This window comes from Festucalex cinctus, chromosome 5 (assembly GCF_051991245.1).
Source record: "Festucalex cinctus isolate MCC-2025b chromosome 5, RoL_Fcin_1.0, whole genome shotgun sequence".
NCBI lineage: Eukaryota > Metazoa > Chordata > Actinopteri > Syngnathiformes > Syngnathidae > Festucalex > Festucalex cinctus.
This window is the reverse complement of record NC_135415.1, coordinates 7,890,179-7,906,313: the sequence shown is the minus strand read 5'-3', so window position 1 is coordinate 7,906,313 and position 16,135 is coordinate 7,890,179. Positions and strand designations below refer to the sequence as shown.

At 38.6% G+C, this 16,135-nt stretch overlaps 2 protein-coding genes across 3 annotated transcripts in view; one reads left to right on the top strand and one right to left on the bottom strand.

Moving 5' to 3' along the window:
- The window catches only part of LOC144018846 (tetratricopeptide repeat protein 28-like), a 245,474-nt gene extending 236,076 nt beyond the window's left edge, over positions 1–9,398 (bottom strand). For both annotated transcript variants that reach the window (XM_077521444.1, XM_077521446.1), the window contains exons 1-2: positions 8,954–9,398; positions 5,625–5,924 (exon numbers count right to left, since the gene is read on the bottom strand). In XM_077521444.1, the coding sequence (XP_077377570.1) occupies positions 5,625–5,924; positions 8,954–8,983 (330 nt within the window). In that variant the 5' untranslated portion in view covers positions 8,984–9,398. The remainder of the gene's footprint in view (positions 1–5,624; positions 5,925–8,953) is intronic.
- On the top strand, positions 9,086–14,451 carry LOC144019115 (L-serine dehydratase/L-threonine deaminase-like). The gene is given in 6 exon segments (XM_077521947.1): positions 9,086–9,106; positions 12,965–13,056; positions 13,397–13,404; positions 13,853–14,014; positions 14,080–14,125; positions 14,127–14,451. Coding segments are annotated over 6 exon segments (564 nt in total). The 3' UTR covers positions 14,362–14,451.
- The last annotated feature ends 1,684 nt before the right edge of the window (positions 14,452–16,135 follow it).

Below are 16,135 nucleotides of genomic sequence, written 5' to 3'. Positions count from 1 at the left end.
AAACATTATGGAAATTTGACTTTTTAATTGCTTGTATACAAGTAGATGGATCTCCCGAGGGAGAAATTTGGGGCTCTAAGTGCAGCGACCTCTAGCACTAGCCATTAGCACCGCCCATGTTGGATGGATGATGACTCGATCACGCAGGGTCGCCATTGCAAAAAGAGCTAATTTCAGCAAGACAAAATCATTTTCTAGGTTGCCAAACACATTTCTTACAATCTTATATTGTTAAATACTGGACGTTACTGTATAAGTGGTGAATTGACATTGCTGTAACAGACAAAATCTGCTCTAATGAAGCGAAAAGCGTCTCTTTTCTTTCTGACTGTACATTAACAGCAAAAACCAGAGTCATCACCCAGCATTTGTGTAAAAGAAGCTTTAAAGTCTCATCAGCATTTCAGCATCCTCACACAATTGCTGGATATGCTGCAGCTGTAATTACATCCCCTCTCCGCATGCCACGCTCTGTGACCTTCTCGTACACTCAATTGTCTCAGTCAAACCAAGGCCTCTTGCTCTAAAACGGGCATTTCTTTTTAAAGCGACAGTCTACTGAATATACATTAAACAGCATCATCTGGGAAATTTGCAGGACTTCAACTATCACTTTGAGCTAGGCGCTTCCGACAAGGAGATAGAATACCCTCGATAGGCACCATCATAGGCTATAATCAGAAGATATGCAAATGCTAGCCACTCAGTGCGGCAGTGCCACTCGTCTTTTTGGCTCCCAGGGAACTCTCCTGTCAGCTCTCGGGATGGAGCACAGGAGTGATAGCAGAGAGCCTTGTTTATTTAACATGCCACTGAAACGGCAGCGGTGAGGAGGAGGAGGGACCAGATGGAGGAGCCGAAGAGGCAAGGCATCAATCGAGAGAAAGTTATTGTCCTCCCAGTCACTCGCCTGAAAAAAAAACGCTTAAGGTGTGATGGGCCAACAAAGACTCCCAAAACAACCTCCGAGTATAAAGCACAACAAAAGAGTACGTACATCTGTCAAAAAGTAATGGCTCAAGTTTGATACACACATTTCTTCTTTCACTTCAAACTGGTCTGGAAGTCAGGAGAATGCAGTGCTCCCCCAAGACTGAACAGTTTTGAAACAAACTCCTATAGACAGCCTTTTTCTGTTGAATGTGACATTTACAACAAAACTGGAGTTTAGAATATTCATGGAGAGATTCCGCAACACATTAAGGCTAACAAAACTAAAGCCGGTATCCCACTGAGGGGCAAACATTTGTGACGTAAACGAATGTTGATTTCACGTCAGCATTCGTTCAAGGTTGCAATGTTTCCTAAACGTTCTCAAAACATTCTTAAGTTCTCCAAAGAGATGTTCAAAATTTCCTTGCAACAAGAAAGACCATTAAGGCTGTTTAGAGAACGTTTCAGGCTGATTTGAGAACGTTTAGGAAACGCTGCAACCTAAAACGAACCCTGACATGAAATCAACATGCACTAGTGTTGTCAACAATGATCCCTCATTGGGGTACGGGCAAATTAATCAATTTGCATATTTTTCACTTCAGCAAGATATATGCGTACCAAATGCCCTGCAATTGGCTGGCAACCAGTCCAGGGTGTCCCCCACCTACTGCCCGAAACCGGCTGGGATAGGCTCCAGCGCCCCCCGCGACCCTTGTGAGGAATAAGCGGTCAAGAAAATGGATGGATGGATGTGTACCAAAATTTTGTACATTTACCAAAATTCAGGCAAAATTTAACATTTGCCCTCAATGCGGGCAAAATCAGCAAAGCTCGAATGTCTTTAAAAGATGAGCCCAAGTGATTATCCTGTAGTGTGAAATGCGTTATTTGACACTGTTCCCTTATTCGATGGCGAATTAGGAAATGGCCTGAATTCTTTACGCTGTTGCCAGACACCAATAAAGAGCAATTTATGACAAGTGTTTGTCAAGTCTTTTCACCACAACAAATACAGTATGACAAGGAGAAGTGTTTGCACTGTGGTTAACAGACAAGCTAACAGTTAGCCTAGCTTGTTACACTGCTACTTAAAGACGTGTGGTACGTGCGCTGTATAGCCATCTCAAGTACACCAAACACTGTAAGAGCAGTAAGAATGCACAATGTGCTTTTTTTCCCCCTCAAATATGGGATGCTCTTTTTAAAAATCTGTTAAAATGTTTGCCAATGGCTAATAGCCAAGCACAGGTATGTTGCAACATAAACATTAGCATTAGCATGTGTTTTGATATTTCTCCCATGTGTACAAGCAGTAGACCATTTTTTGGTTTTATTTTTGTACTACTTCTAAAAGCCAAATTGATGTTCAAAATATGGTTTGAGATGAACGTATGAATGCTGGCGTAGTACGCATATTATTGTTACAGTGTTTTTAATCATCAGTGTTTCCTCAGCCCACGCCTCACCCCACATGGTTTTGGAGAAACCAAACAGTCATGGAATCATAATCTACTTGGTGGCGGTAATAAATTGAACATGGGCAAAGCAACACGCATAAATGGATTTTCTCCTCCCACATGTGACTCGGTAAGACAAAATGCAAACAGACAACATGCCCCTCTTCTGTGAAATGACACACCATTTTGCTTTCATTTAAGCATTTTATATTCAGAAGCAGGGTGAGGTACAAAAGGCCTAAAGCTGTCTTGGGCCATTAAACTGCACATTCTCTTTCTTCTTTCCGAATGTGTTTGTTGGCACTCACAGCCGCGAGAGCTGACACATTGGACGGGGAGGGGGGTTCCTTCACGCCTCTCAGCCTTCTTCGGGAGGGTGGGCTGCTCGCTGGTGCCTGGGGCAGCAAAAGCATGCCTGTCAACACTTGACAGGCCAATCCACAAGACCAGTCATAGGAAGGTATGATTGATGATATTATGTACTCAAACAAGATCTGAATGCCACCACACTTTAATCCCGGTTTTTACATCCAACAAGCCTCAGAATGAGATGAAGGGGATTGCTCCAAACCATTGGGGATGGATGGACGTCAAACCAACACTGGTTTAGTACACTAGTAAATGTCATTCTTTTATATAATACGTAGCTGCACTGAAATAACATCTTATTCAAATTTTGGTCAGAATTATTTTCACGTTAAAGAAAATGTGGAACCAATGTCCTGAGGAAAATAAGAGATCCAGAGTCCATTATATTCATTTATGCCCCGTGTTGAAAAAAAGAAGCAAGTTTTAAAATCAAACTGCTTTGATTGCCTATTATGTCTGCACACCAACAAACGTCCTATTTGGCAACACTGTCCCCTAGTGGCGGTTCAAGGAAAACAAGCCATGAACCCTCATTGTGAAAAGTCTTTGGAATAAATCTGTTAGCCTGGTGGACCAAATGAAAACATAATAGCGAGGCCGAGCATTGACAGTGAGGCTGCAGCAGCAAACTTGATCAAGCAAATCCAAGAAAGAGGAGATAACACTGTCTAGATTAACCCTCCCCCAGTCACACCACAAAGACTGCTTTGTACATGGACAGCATACAAATAAGAGCAAAAGCTCATGGCTGGAGCAGCAAAATTCAATTTTACTTCAGCACGACAGCACTGAATAGCTAGTGAAACATCAGCCAAGTGAATAAAATGTCCTTCAAGCAAACTGGCAACAGGAGGGAAGCCGGTCCACACGCACATATGTCAGTGAATGATGATGCAAGTCACCCCAAAAAAGCGGAGTCAAATACAAAGTGACAGTCTTGCTGCGGTACCATTATGAGAAAACCTACCTGAGCGTCTGAAGTTACGCAACCTCAGACGTGATGCATCACTGTGGTGACAAATTAGCATCAATATCACTCTACCACGTTATCATCAATCTCGCGGCGGAAAGACAAAAGCCTCTCTCCACGCTAAATCACGTAATCGATGAAATCGCTCTCACCGTGAGGAATTGGGCTGCGACTGATGTGAAATCTATCACAGGTTAGTAGTGCACATGGGTCGGACAAGATCAGAGAGAAGAAATCCAAAACAAAGTTGTAAGCTGCTGATGACTTGTGGGATAGTAACTGAGTAGTACAACTTTTGAATTTTGTGTTCTCAACCATATTTTACTGGACTTTTTTTTTTTAATTAACATTTTAGCAGGTTGTGTGCAATATATGTGTGTCGTATTCAACAATGCTTTTCACTGTGTGAGCTTGGGCCATAGAGAGGACGCCAAAATGTTGGATAGTTGTGGTAACATCTGCTGGACAGGAGGAATGCCAATTTGTTTTGTTTTGGTTGGTTTTGTTTCATCTGTGAACGTGAAACATTAACATTAATGACAGAAACACATTTCATACATTTGTATTATTTGTGTTGTGTATGCATATAATGTATATGTAAGCAATTTTACTTTTTACATTTATTTGATTCTGTGTTTTATCAGTTCCTGAGTGAAACAAGCTGTGTTTTGGCTTCCTTCTGCTCCTTCTCTAAACACTTTGTATGAGTTTCTTTGTTTACTTTTATTGTAGGTACTTGTGTGAGATAAATAAAGATCAAATCAAAATCAATACATTTGTGTTCACCCACAGGCAATGACTAAAAATGAAATAACTACTATTTATTATAATGTCTATTGTCTATCCATATACTGTATTTGATTTATGATGCCATTTATGTATTATTGTGGGAATGCTTCAGCACATTTGTTATTGTGATTTTTATTCTCCACACTTTTTTGCCGCGTAACAACTCCCACATAATACTTCCAAATTGTTCAAATTTCAACTAGCTTCAAAAATTCACACCTCCCGGGGTATATATCGTCTGATTCCACATTACTTACAGTATTTGTACAATTTAACATTTAATATCAACTTTTTTCCCCCATTCATTTTCAATGGGACAGACATTTTCTAAGTATCAGTTTCCACGCCCACTTCCGTACATATAACTTTTATCATCATCGTGTTCGATACTGCTCAGTGGCACAGTTGGTAAAGTGCATTGTCCAGTAACCAGGAGGTTATAATTTCATAATTTATCTCTCAATTTACTTCATAAGCATTACACTTGCATTCAAATCTTAGCATTGAGCTTTCAGCATTCCCACGCAATTTCTCCAGAAATTGCACTTAGTCTAGTTTCATTGTAATATTCTTATTTGATGATGATGATGATGATGATGATGATGATGATGATGATGATAACAATAATCTATTGTGTAATGTTACATATAATGTACATCAAAAATAATATATGTATAGTTAAGTTAAACCAATAAAGTATATGGCAAGTTTTATCAAATAAAACAGTGGCTGGGCACCCCTTTTTTTTTTCTTTCTTTTTTTTTTGTACATATAAAATTGGATTTATTGGATTTATCCAGAAGCTTTGCTTATTTTATGTATGAAGCTGGTTGGAGAATACTTGAATCAGTGGTTGTCAAACTTTTTCTGACTGGTCATTCCATAAACAAGAATTTCAACAAGAAGATTTTGACGAATGTGTTCACTTTCTTGCACAAAAAAACCAGAAGAAAAAAAAAAAAAACTTCACTGACACTGGATTAAACTAGATTAAAATATACAATTGATATTTTATGGACATCATCAAACAGTAGCCACAAATAGAACTGTTCTACATAAAACATCCGTAAACTAGTACTGTCGTAATACTGATCCACCCTTACCTTAGGCCATTTCGGGTTGAGCTCGCTAGCTTTTTCTGCATCGTCCAGAGCCGCCTGATGTCGACCCAGTTTGAGGAGCGCAGCCGACCGGTTACTGTACAGGATGCAATTCTGTGGGTCGGCTCGCATAGCTTCGCCGTACAACTCAACGGCGGCCTGGAAGTCCCCGCGCTGACACGCCTCGTTGCTGCGTTGCACTTTGTCCATGAAATCGCTTTTGCTGAGACCGCACTTGGTCCCGTTGTCCACTGAGGAGCGCCGCGCGGGTCGGCCCGCAGTCCGAGAGCCCGAGGTTGAAATCTGCGGAGATGCGATGAGAGATGAAAGTCAGCTGGCATTTGTGGTCACGATTTTGTATTGGTGCTCATTAGCTTGTGAAAATGCTAACAGTGGCTTACTGGCTGCTCTTTCAGTTCAGAGTCAATGTCAATGACAGTGTGGAAAAGAGCTATAAAAACAACATGTGCCAAATAGCTTGGCCTAATGCGACTGTATGAAGGTTAAACGGCTGCAACATTAACTTGGTTCAAACGAATATGACAAAGTGACAAATGAGTTCAGTGAGACACAGCGAGAAGTCTATTGGCAATCCCATACTGTGTAAAACCAACCAAATAAGACACTAATTTCAGCATGTGGGGATTTTTTTTTTGTCTCCAATTAAAAACAATGTGTATTTTTGTATAATAGGATTGCCATTCAACTATATGATAATGAACAGCCGATATTTTGGCATTTTGACAAAATACATTTTTACAAATCTGAAGGTCGGTAAACCTGCTCACTGAGCAGCGAATGCTTGCAAACTTAGCGAAATTTGGGTTTTTCATCAGGGTTAGTAAAAGGCTGCAAAAGGTTGCAAAGATGTCAACGGACAGTTTTACCTGTTGCAAGCAGATGTTCTTGTTGCAAAAAAAATTTGAACATTTTGAGACTATTTTTTTTTTCTCTCGGAGTATCTTTTGTAACCTTTTATGAACTCCGAGTCCCCAAAATTCACAAAGTTCACAAGCGTTCATCACTCAGTAAGATTGCGTAACAGATCAATTTAAAACTGGGTTAATGTCAGGGAACTTATTATTGATGTACTTATTTAAAATTGTACTTTTTGCATTTGTTCAAAATTAAAATACGAATAAATGAATGTTTCACAGTTGTGTTTTTGATAGAATTTTAAAGCATTTTCAGTTTATCATCAAGGTTAGTAAAATCCATCCATCCATCCATTTTCTTGACCGCTTATTCCTCACAAGGGTCGCGGGGGCTGCTGGCGCCTATCTCAGCTGGCTCTGGGCAGTAGGCGGGGGACACCCTGGACTGGTTGCCAGCCAATCGCAGGGCACACAGAGACGAACAACCATCCACACTCACAAGCACACCTAGGGACAATCCTGAGTGCCCAATTAACCTGCCATGCATGTCTTTGGAATGTAGGAGGAGCAACACACCCGGAGAAGACCCACACGGGCACGGGGAGAACATGCAAACTCCACCCAGGAAGGTCTGAGCCTGGACACGAACCGGAGTCCTCAGAACTGAGAGGCGGACGTGCTAACCACTCGCCCACCGTGCCGCCGGTTTGTAAAATATGTTGCAAAAAGATTTTAACAGACTGTTTTACTTGTTGCAAGCAGATTTTCTTGTTGCAAAGAAATGTTGAATATTTTCAGACAATTGTTTTTTTGTCTGTGAACATCTTTTTAACCTTTTCCGAACCCTGAAAAAAAAACAAATTCACAAAGTTCACAAGCGTTCATCACTCAGTGAGATTGCGTAACAGATCAATTTAAAACTGGGTTAATGTCAGGGAACTTTTTATTTATGTATTTATTTAAAATTTTACTTTTTGAGTTCTTTCAAATTAAAATAAATGAATGTTTGACACTTAGTTATGTTTTGATATAATTTGAATGCAGCTGTCTATTCTTTGTGTGCTTAAAATGAAAATAAACATTTACCTTTTACAAACATACTTAATGGCATTTTTAAAAAGTTATGTTTTAATATCTCGTGTTTTACTGCAAATAAATATCAGCTCCAAATATCGGTTATCAGTCTCCGTGAGTATGAATAATCAATATCGGCCCTAGAAAAGACGTAATTAGTACAGCAGCCTACATTAGTTCTAACTTTGAAACAAAACTGTATTTCTGTACAGCATTTGTATGTTTTTAGGCACAAGCTCCTGCTTCCCTCTCAACAGCGCTAACCCTAACCCTTGCCATAGTAACCCAGCTGGTGGACAAATGTGACAAATATGTCTTAAAAGATAACCGTTATCCATTGAGCGAGGAGGATGCCCTACTATGTTTTGACTTGAAAGTCATCTCTAGTTGCATGTTTTTGGGCCGGCCTCCCTTCCACCTCCTTCTCACCACACCTCCTTCCTCAAACTGAATTCTGGGATATGGGCAGGCTTGGTAATTACTTCCAGAGGCCGAGAGAATAGAACACAAGCAGGCACGCAGGCTTTTGGGTGGTGAGGAAATGTAAAGCAATAATGAAGTGGCACTTTTCCTGCGATTTTTGGCCGTTACTTTCATTTATATGGCCAAAAAAAATGCTCTCTCACTGAGATGTTTTTCCTTACAATTTGATAAAACCGCACTTGAAAACACAATGAAAGGTCCAACTAGAAGTAAAAAACAAAATAAAGAAAATGATTTGGTGTTACATTTCATTTTAGAAATTTTTGAAGCAGGTCATCAGCTGACAGTCCTGTTTGACACTGTGATGTTGAAAGGCTTGCTCACATGTAAAAATTATACAAAAACACACACAGACGCCTCCATTTAAGAATCCTACCTGCTGAGTTTAATGATTAGGAGAAGGAACTAATCAAAGTGATGATGAGGAGGAGGATGTCATATTTTGGCGTGTTAGCTCACAGATTCCTTAATAAGAAGAATGCTAGAGAAGCTCAATCATATCAGTGTTGACTCTCCACAAGCTTACATTTGATTACAATCACAAATATGTAAAATAAATAAATGTATAAATTCATTCATTTAACAAACTCAAGACTTCAACACCTTTGCATTCAAGTAAATTAACTGTAGTTTGGAACAAATCTGAAGCCTACTCTCCTCATAAAACTCGTAGTGGTTCCACACCAGCAAGACCACTCACGCGCACACGCACCGTGCACATTACAGCATGCACGACTGGAAAATCAATAAATAGGATTTGACGGAGGTTTGCGCACAGATGGTCATTTCCGGTGCTGGGCGCGAGATTAAAAAAACAAAAAAGTTTTGCACGGACAATGACGTGAACACAACAGAGAGGATCGCCTCTTTGTTTGCGTCGTTCGAGTTGTATTGTTTTACCTTTTCTTTCAAAGTCCCTTGTTTCTCCATCCTGGCTTCGGTTCTTTGCTCTCATCTCATCACACTGCTCCTCGGCTTTTATTTCATAAAATCGACTTTTCCTGCAATAAGAAGGACTTCTGAAAACCAACAATGTCCACCTCGCAGTCGAAAGTCGGCAAATTGCAGGGAAAGTCCACGAAAATAGATGTGTGAGTGGCTTTCAGCAGAAAGTTTTCTCAGGGAAAGTGCGCCATGTTGTCAAATGTTTTCCTTTTTTTCCCTTTTTCCTGCTGTTGCCATAGAGGACGATTCTGAGCGCTGTGAGGTGGCAGCCTCAGTCACGACATTAAGAGCACATTTGCACCGCTTTTATAGATGTTTTCAAAAGCATTTGAGGTCGAGCGCAAAGCGATTTTTTTTTTTTAAAGACAGATGGAGGGACGACTGCGTCCTGCAAGGTCGAGGTGTAGTGGCAATCATTGCCCACCTGAGTTTTGTTTTTTGTTTTGTTTTTTTCCCGTGCGTGTTTTTTGTTTTTAGTGTTTTCGAAGACTTTACGCAATTGCCACGTGTTCAATTCAATTTATTAAAAAGATGTTCACTTATTATGTATTTCTTTATTTTTCTAATTAAGTAAACAAACCCTCCAAAAAAGGGTTTTCCAGCCCTTCTGACTTTGGCACGCCTCCTTTTGGCGTCCTGTCTCACTTGAACTTCTTTGTTCAGACGACATATTTTACTAATTACAATACAATTAGGCTACTGTACAGTATTCACCACTTTTGTTCTCCAATTTCTCATATGAGCTGAAATTATGAGCCTTTTATCACGGGAGGCTTCTTAGATATTCACTCTAAAAAGAGAATTGTTGAACCAATTTAAGATTACAAATTGAATTGTTGACCAACTTAAAAAAAATAAAAAATAATCACTTCAATCGGTAACACACGATTGAATTAAGTTTAATGAACTCATAATTAAACTAGTTGCGGGAATGCTGAAACCCACATTTGTTATTGAGATTCTTTATTATGGCATTTTATCTCACTTTTTTGCAGAGAAACAACTCCCACATACTTCCGATTTACACCGTTCAAAATTCAACTTGCTTCAAAAATTCACGCCTTCTGGGGTATTTTATCGTCTGATTCCACATCACTTATACGGTATTCACACAATTTAACATTAAATATCAACTTTTCCTCATTCATTTTCAATGGGACTGACACTGAACTTTTTCTAAGTCGGTTCCACACCCACTTCCATACAGACAACTGATCATCATTACCAGCTGTCTGATACTGCTCAGTGGCACACTTGGTTCAGTGCTATGTCAGGGTTCGAATCCCACCTCTGACTGTACATTGCAAATATAGGGTCATTATACTAAGGAAAATACATGTATCCCATGCTAAGTTAGCATGCTAAGCTAATGCTAATGCTAAGTTAATGCTAATGCTAATTTAGCATGCTAAGCTATGTCAAGTTAGCATGCTAAGTTAATGCTAAGTTAGCACATTAAGCTAATGATATATAATAATATAATAAATATATATAATATAATAAATATAATATTATGACGCCCTGCGATTGGCTGGCAACCACTCCAGGGTGTCCCCCGCCTACCGCCCAGAGCCAGCTGATATAGGCGCCAGCACCCCCCGCGACCCTTGTGAGGATTAAGCGGTCAAGAAAATGGATGGATGGAGAGATAATATTATGACTACTACTACGACTATTAGTAGTATTGACTAGTTATGTCATTACCTTGTAATTTTAACAATTTATCCTTCAATTTCCTTCATAGGCATTCAGCTTAGCATTCAGCTATTAGCATTCAACTTTCAGCATTCCCACGCAATTTCTTCAGAAATTGCATTTAGTCTAGTTAATATATTCACTTTGGACTAACTTAATTCAATCGTTTGTTACCGATTGGTTCAAAAATTGTGTTTTTAGAGTGTTGTTCATCTACTTACTGGGGGAGATATTGATTACACAGTGTGATTATTGTACAGGTGTGCCTCTAAAATGTGCAGTTTTACTTTACTGGGGGGAAGTGGAGGTATCTGGTGTGAGAACCATTTGCCTGATGCAGCGCCCAGTGATGTGCATGTCTGACGTGTGACTAATATGATATTGATTAGACATATTTTCCAGGTAATAAAATTCTCGATCATTTGCTTACTCAAGTTGTTTAAAGACAAAGATCCGCGGAACTAGCATAACATTCCACTTCTTTGCCTCAAAAAAACTTTTCGGTTGCTTTTGCAGCATGCTTTGGGTCACTGTCCATCTGCACTGTGAAGCGCTGTCATTTGGCTGAATATTAGCAGATAATGTTGCCCAAAACACGTCAGAATTCATCCTGCTGTTTTTGTCAGCAGTCACACAGTTGCAGTTGAGGCCTGGCAGAGCATCACCTGGGATGAAATCCAGCGAAGTAGCCTCTCTCAATGAAGTCAGCTTTTTCCTATTCCCTGATTAGTTGGAGAGCAAAACTTGTTACAGCCAACTTCGACTAGGAAAACACATCTGCAGCATTTGGCGGGAATTGAAACTTTTAATAATCAGCAGCTCTAGTGACTGATATATTTTATTAATTTATATTTAGGACATTTTTTTTTTTATAAATATTGACTCTGAACTGCTCCAGACAATGTAAATAGCAGTATTTTTGTGTAGTATTGATGTTTTTTTTTTAAAATTGTGACGTGATAGTGGTGTTATTGAGAGATCGATTAAGTGAGATAAGCCCCCCTGAAGGCCCAAGTTGCAAATGCCCACCACCGATATACAGCAATGCTGAGTTTATGTGCTGATTCTGATTCTGCCAATTAAGAGATAATGAAATTCCAGTTGCAATCATGTCACACTCTGACTGGAGATGTCTGATATGTTTTGGTGAATTAACATTTCGAGAGTTCAGCACATTGGATTAGTTATGAAATTGGACAGATTGAAGCTCAGATGCAGCTTTTTCCTGTGTGGAATTTGGATGTTCTCCCTATTACTCTAAATTGGCCATATATGTGAATGAAGCTTCTGAAAGATGCAGTGCTCAAAGATGGACACGGCTAAAAGAAGAGTTTTTCATGTCACAACAGTTAGTGAAATTCACTTCTATACATAAAAATGTTTTCTTGTGATAGGCTTAGTAGTTACTGGACTCCTTCAACTCAAGCACATCAGTTTCTTTTGGTCATAAAATGTGATGATCGCAATTAGGAATGACAAAGTTAATGATACTTTTTAAAGCCCAGTTAGCTTCATAAAATATCGTCATTGTGAGTTTAATGGAAATGCTGTCTAGCTACTGTCAAACGTCCACATGTGAATACTAATAATTAATATTGTGTCAGCCTGTTTGTGTGACTGATAACTTGTCTGCATTGTTCTATGTTACTGTATTATATGTTTTGTAAAAAGTGGCTGAAAGTGTAATACTGATGGCGAATTAACAGGTTAGCTTTGTTTTGGATTAGGATTAGAACTGGTCTTTTTTTTTTTTTTTTTTTATGAATTTGACATAAATGAGCTCTTTCTGTTTGCTGTAACAGCCTTTCGCCAGCTGGAGGCGCTGCAAAACAAACCATTAAACATGTCATTATGATGACATGTTGATATTCAGGTTTGATTAGACAAAGAAATGCTAAAAGGGGGAAATATGAATCAAACGAATGAACGAATGTGCTAAAACAAAACAAAGGACCAAGGGGGAGTCAGTTCATCCTCAGTTTGACTGACGAGCGGCCTTTGAGGGTGTGGCTTGGTTGTTAGAATGCCAAGCTGATTGGTTCACAAGTGGGCTTCCTTTGCCGAGGCCGCAGCACAGGCAGGTATATATGGGCTGGGCTTTGGTTGCACCAGGAGAGGCTAAAATCATCAATATCGTTCTTGAACGTGTCAACCAGTCATCAATCTGCCTGTGGTAAATTAAAGAAGTCTTGTTGGTTCTTTTTTTGCAACTGACCTGGTGTGAAATAAGAAGCATGAAAATAACAAGAATCTCACTTGTGTCTCTTTCAGGCTCTTAATGAAAGCATCAAGTATGGACAGCAGCTTGTGGCTAACAACCCAGGCTGGATATTCATCTCTCCCTTTGATGACGCCCTCATTTGGTGAGTCTGAGTGAGAAATCATCTCAATAATCCATAAAATAAAGTACATTCTTCCTCATCACACCAAAAGGAAATAGTTCTAAGACACAGAGGGAAGCATTACATAATGCGCATACGATTTATTAGACCGACTGCTATAGAAAGGAAAAAATATATATATTTAAAAATCCCTCAAAAGCTTATTTAACTTTACTTTCAGTGAGCCTGCGACGTTTTACTCTTCTGAACAGGAATAGGGAGTTTCAAACTGAATTTATCTTTTTAGTAAGCTCGCTGGGCTTCTAAAAAAAAAAAAAGAATCAAGTATAATATTCAACCTCTATAACTTTATTCTGTTGAGGAATGCAAGTTAAGAACAATAGTTTTCTTGACAATTTTCTTTCTTTCTTTTTTTTTTTTTACTTAATGGACAACAACAATATAACATTAAAAATGTTAAAGAGCTTGTATTTACACTTTTAACCATTACATAAACATAAGAAATATTTAGCTAATTACCACTGCTGCTAATTTAAGGCCACTTGAGTAGCTTGTAAGACTCTTCTAAGACAAGCTCACTATTTGTTTGTGTGCGTTATTATTCTAATAAATAAATAAATATAATAATAATAATAATAATAATAATAATAATAAGTAATTTACGCTGTATCAAATAATTGTTGATGTTTTTTTTTTGTTTTTTTTTTATTACACTTGCATTGGCGTAAATTTGGTAATAGAAAACTAGTAAAGGTCAACGATAAAAGCAGGCAGGATAAACAACAATGTGGATATTATATACCCCTATCGGTGGGAGGCGGGGCTGACGTGTGTATCGTTGCCATGGAGACCATAGGAGCGCATAGCCTCAATGCAGCCATGAATGCAGGGTAGCTTGTCAGTTTACCCGATATCAGCAGGTACACTAGCTACTATTGGTGCTATTTAACTAAAATACAATTGGGTGTGGACCTTTGTAGTTGAAGCTAACTTTGTTCATCCAGTTGTGACGTTGACCTTTTTTGGGGTTTCCTCCATGCGCAGATGATGTTCTCGCCGCTGTGTACAGTGATGTCATCAAAAGGCTGCAGGGGCAAGCTGGAAAAGCAGCTGGGCCCCGTGGCCCTTGTTGTGTGCGGAGGCAACAACATCAGCATGGAGCAGCTACAGAGGTTGAAAAAACAACTTGGCATCTCTAGCATGGCCTGGCGTCTTCTACTGTTTTTTTTTTTGTTTGTTTTTTCCCCTTCCTGCCTATCCATCAACTGCTCCAAAAACCTGTTCCATTTTTCATATGCTCCAAGACCAAATCATTCCAGATTGTGAAATACTTGTGAACAGAAGGGACTGACAGATGTAAAACTGCATTGTCGAAAGGATGTTGTATTTAAATATAATTGTAACCACTGTAGAAAAAAATAAATGTGTGCTTGTTTTTGTACTCTTGTAATGAATGAATAAATTATATTTGTGACTATTTCACCCTTCTTTTCATGATGATGACTTAATTGTGGTAGGGAAATTTGCCAGAGGAGGCAATTTTCAACAAAGATGTTTTTGTTCCTTTAAAAGGAAGTCAACCCCCCAAAATTATTTATAACTATGTTTCATGTAGTAAGTTACCCCGCTAATCTCTAAGCATCGTATTCTGATTAATATTGTGCTTGTGGAATATGAGTTAAGCAGCAAAATCCATCCGTTTTCATCCATCTCAGGGGCGGCCATTTTGCCATATACTGTTGACTGAAAATTACATCACAGTTGCTCAGGGCTCAGGTAACAACCAATTATATCAACTTCAGAAAACAAGACAAATCCTTTATTTTAATACGGCCATTTGGTGCACTGGATTACATTTCTCCATTTTATATTTTGCCCAACCAGACGGTGACACATTTTCCCTATTTGAAGCATGAAGCCAAATTTCACAATTTACTCCTGCAAGCGTGCAAACTGAATTGAAAACTGTATGTTGCAGAGCAAATGTATGTTAGTCCACCATCAAAATACTCATTTAGAATAAAAAACAACAACAACAACATCATTAGCTACATAGTTTCTGAACCATTTTAAAATTGTATATTTTTAAGTAATTTACAGCACCTTCTGTGAATCTCACAAGCGTAATAATACAATCAAGTAGGGGAGACGGGTTAGTTGTATCACTTTTTTTTTTAATACTGTTATATATTTCTAGGAATCAATACATCATATAATAAACACAATGTATACTAGATGAAAGACCAAAGTCTTAGGTATATTTTTCACATCATTTTCATATTTTGTGTCAGTGCAGAGTTATAAGCCATCAAATAGAGGGAGTGAACATGTGACATGTTGCCCCACCAATGGGTAAGTTGTCACACTATATGGGGTAAGATGTCACACTGGATTTTGCAATTAATAAAACAAGGACAAAATTATCCTTGTTATCCTGTTTTGTTTTGTTTTGTTTTGTTTGTTTGTTTGTTTTACAGCCAGAGAAATTGTGTATCATTAATCTTGACAAATTACTATAGTGATTGAGCAAACTTTAACATAAAATATGATGAAATAAATTAAAGTCTTTAGGAAGTGCTGGCATGTAGGTCATAGCTCTCAGCCTCAATGTCTATTTTGTGTCCCTTAAACTGGACATTTGAGATTAAAAAATTAAAACATTTTGGTTAATGGATGGGTGGTTCATTATGAAACCAGTCCTGACATGTGGGCATACTGTAGTTCTAACAACAGGAAAATCCCTTTTTAAACAATGAATCAAAATCTAGCAAACTAAATTCCTCATTCTTCAGACTAATCATCTGAAGAACAATTATAGCATAAACAGAGTTGCTAAAGGTGAATTTTTCATTTGCCCATTCTTTGCATATGTGACAACAAACCCCAAAATGACTTAGACAAGCTGCCCCAAACTATCATGTTGGCTAAAACCTGCTCTAGTTTAAAGTTAGCTTAAAACAGAGCAGTGACTGAGGTATGACAAAACGGCTGAATCTCTCCTCTAACGAGTCCAAATGATTTGCTGCTAGAATATGTCTAGATATGACGCCTGTTTCAAAATATATAAAGGTGAAAGTTTTTACTTAGGGTTGTGCAAAAC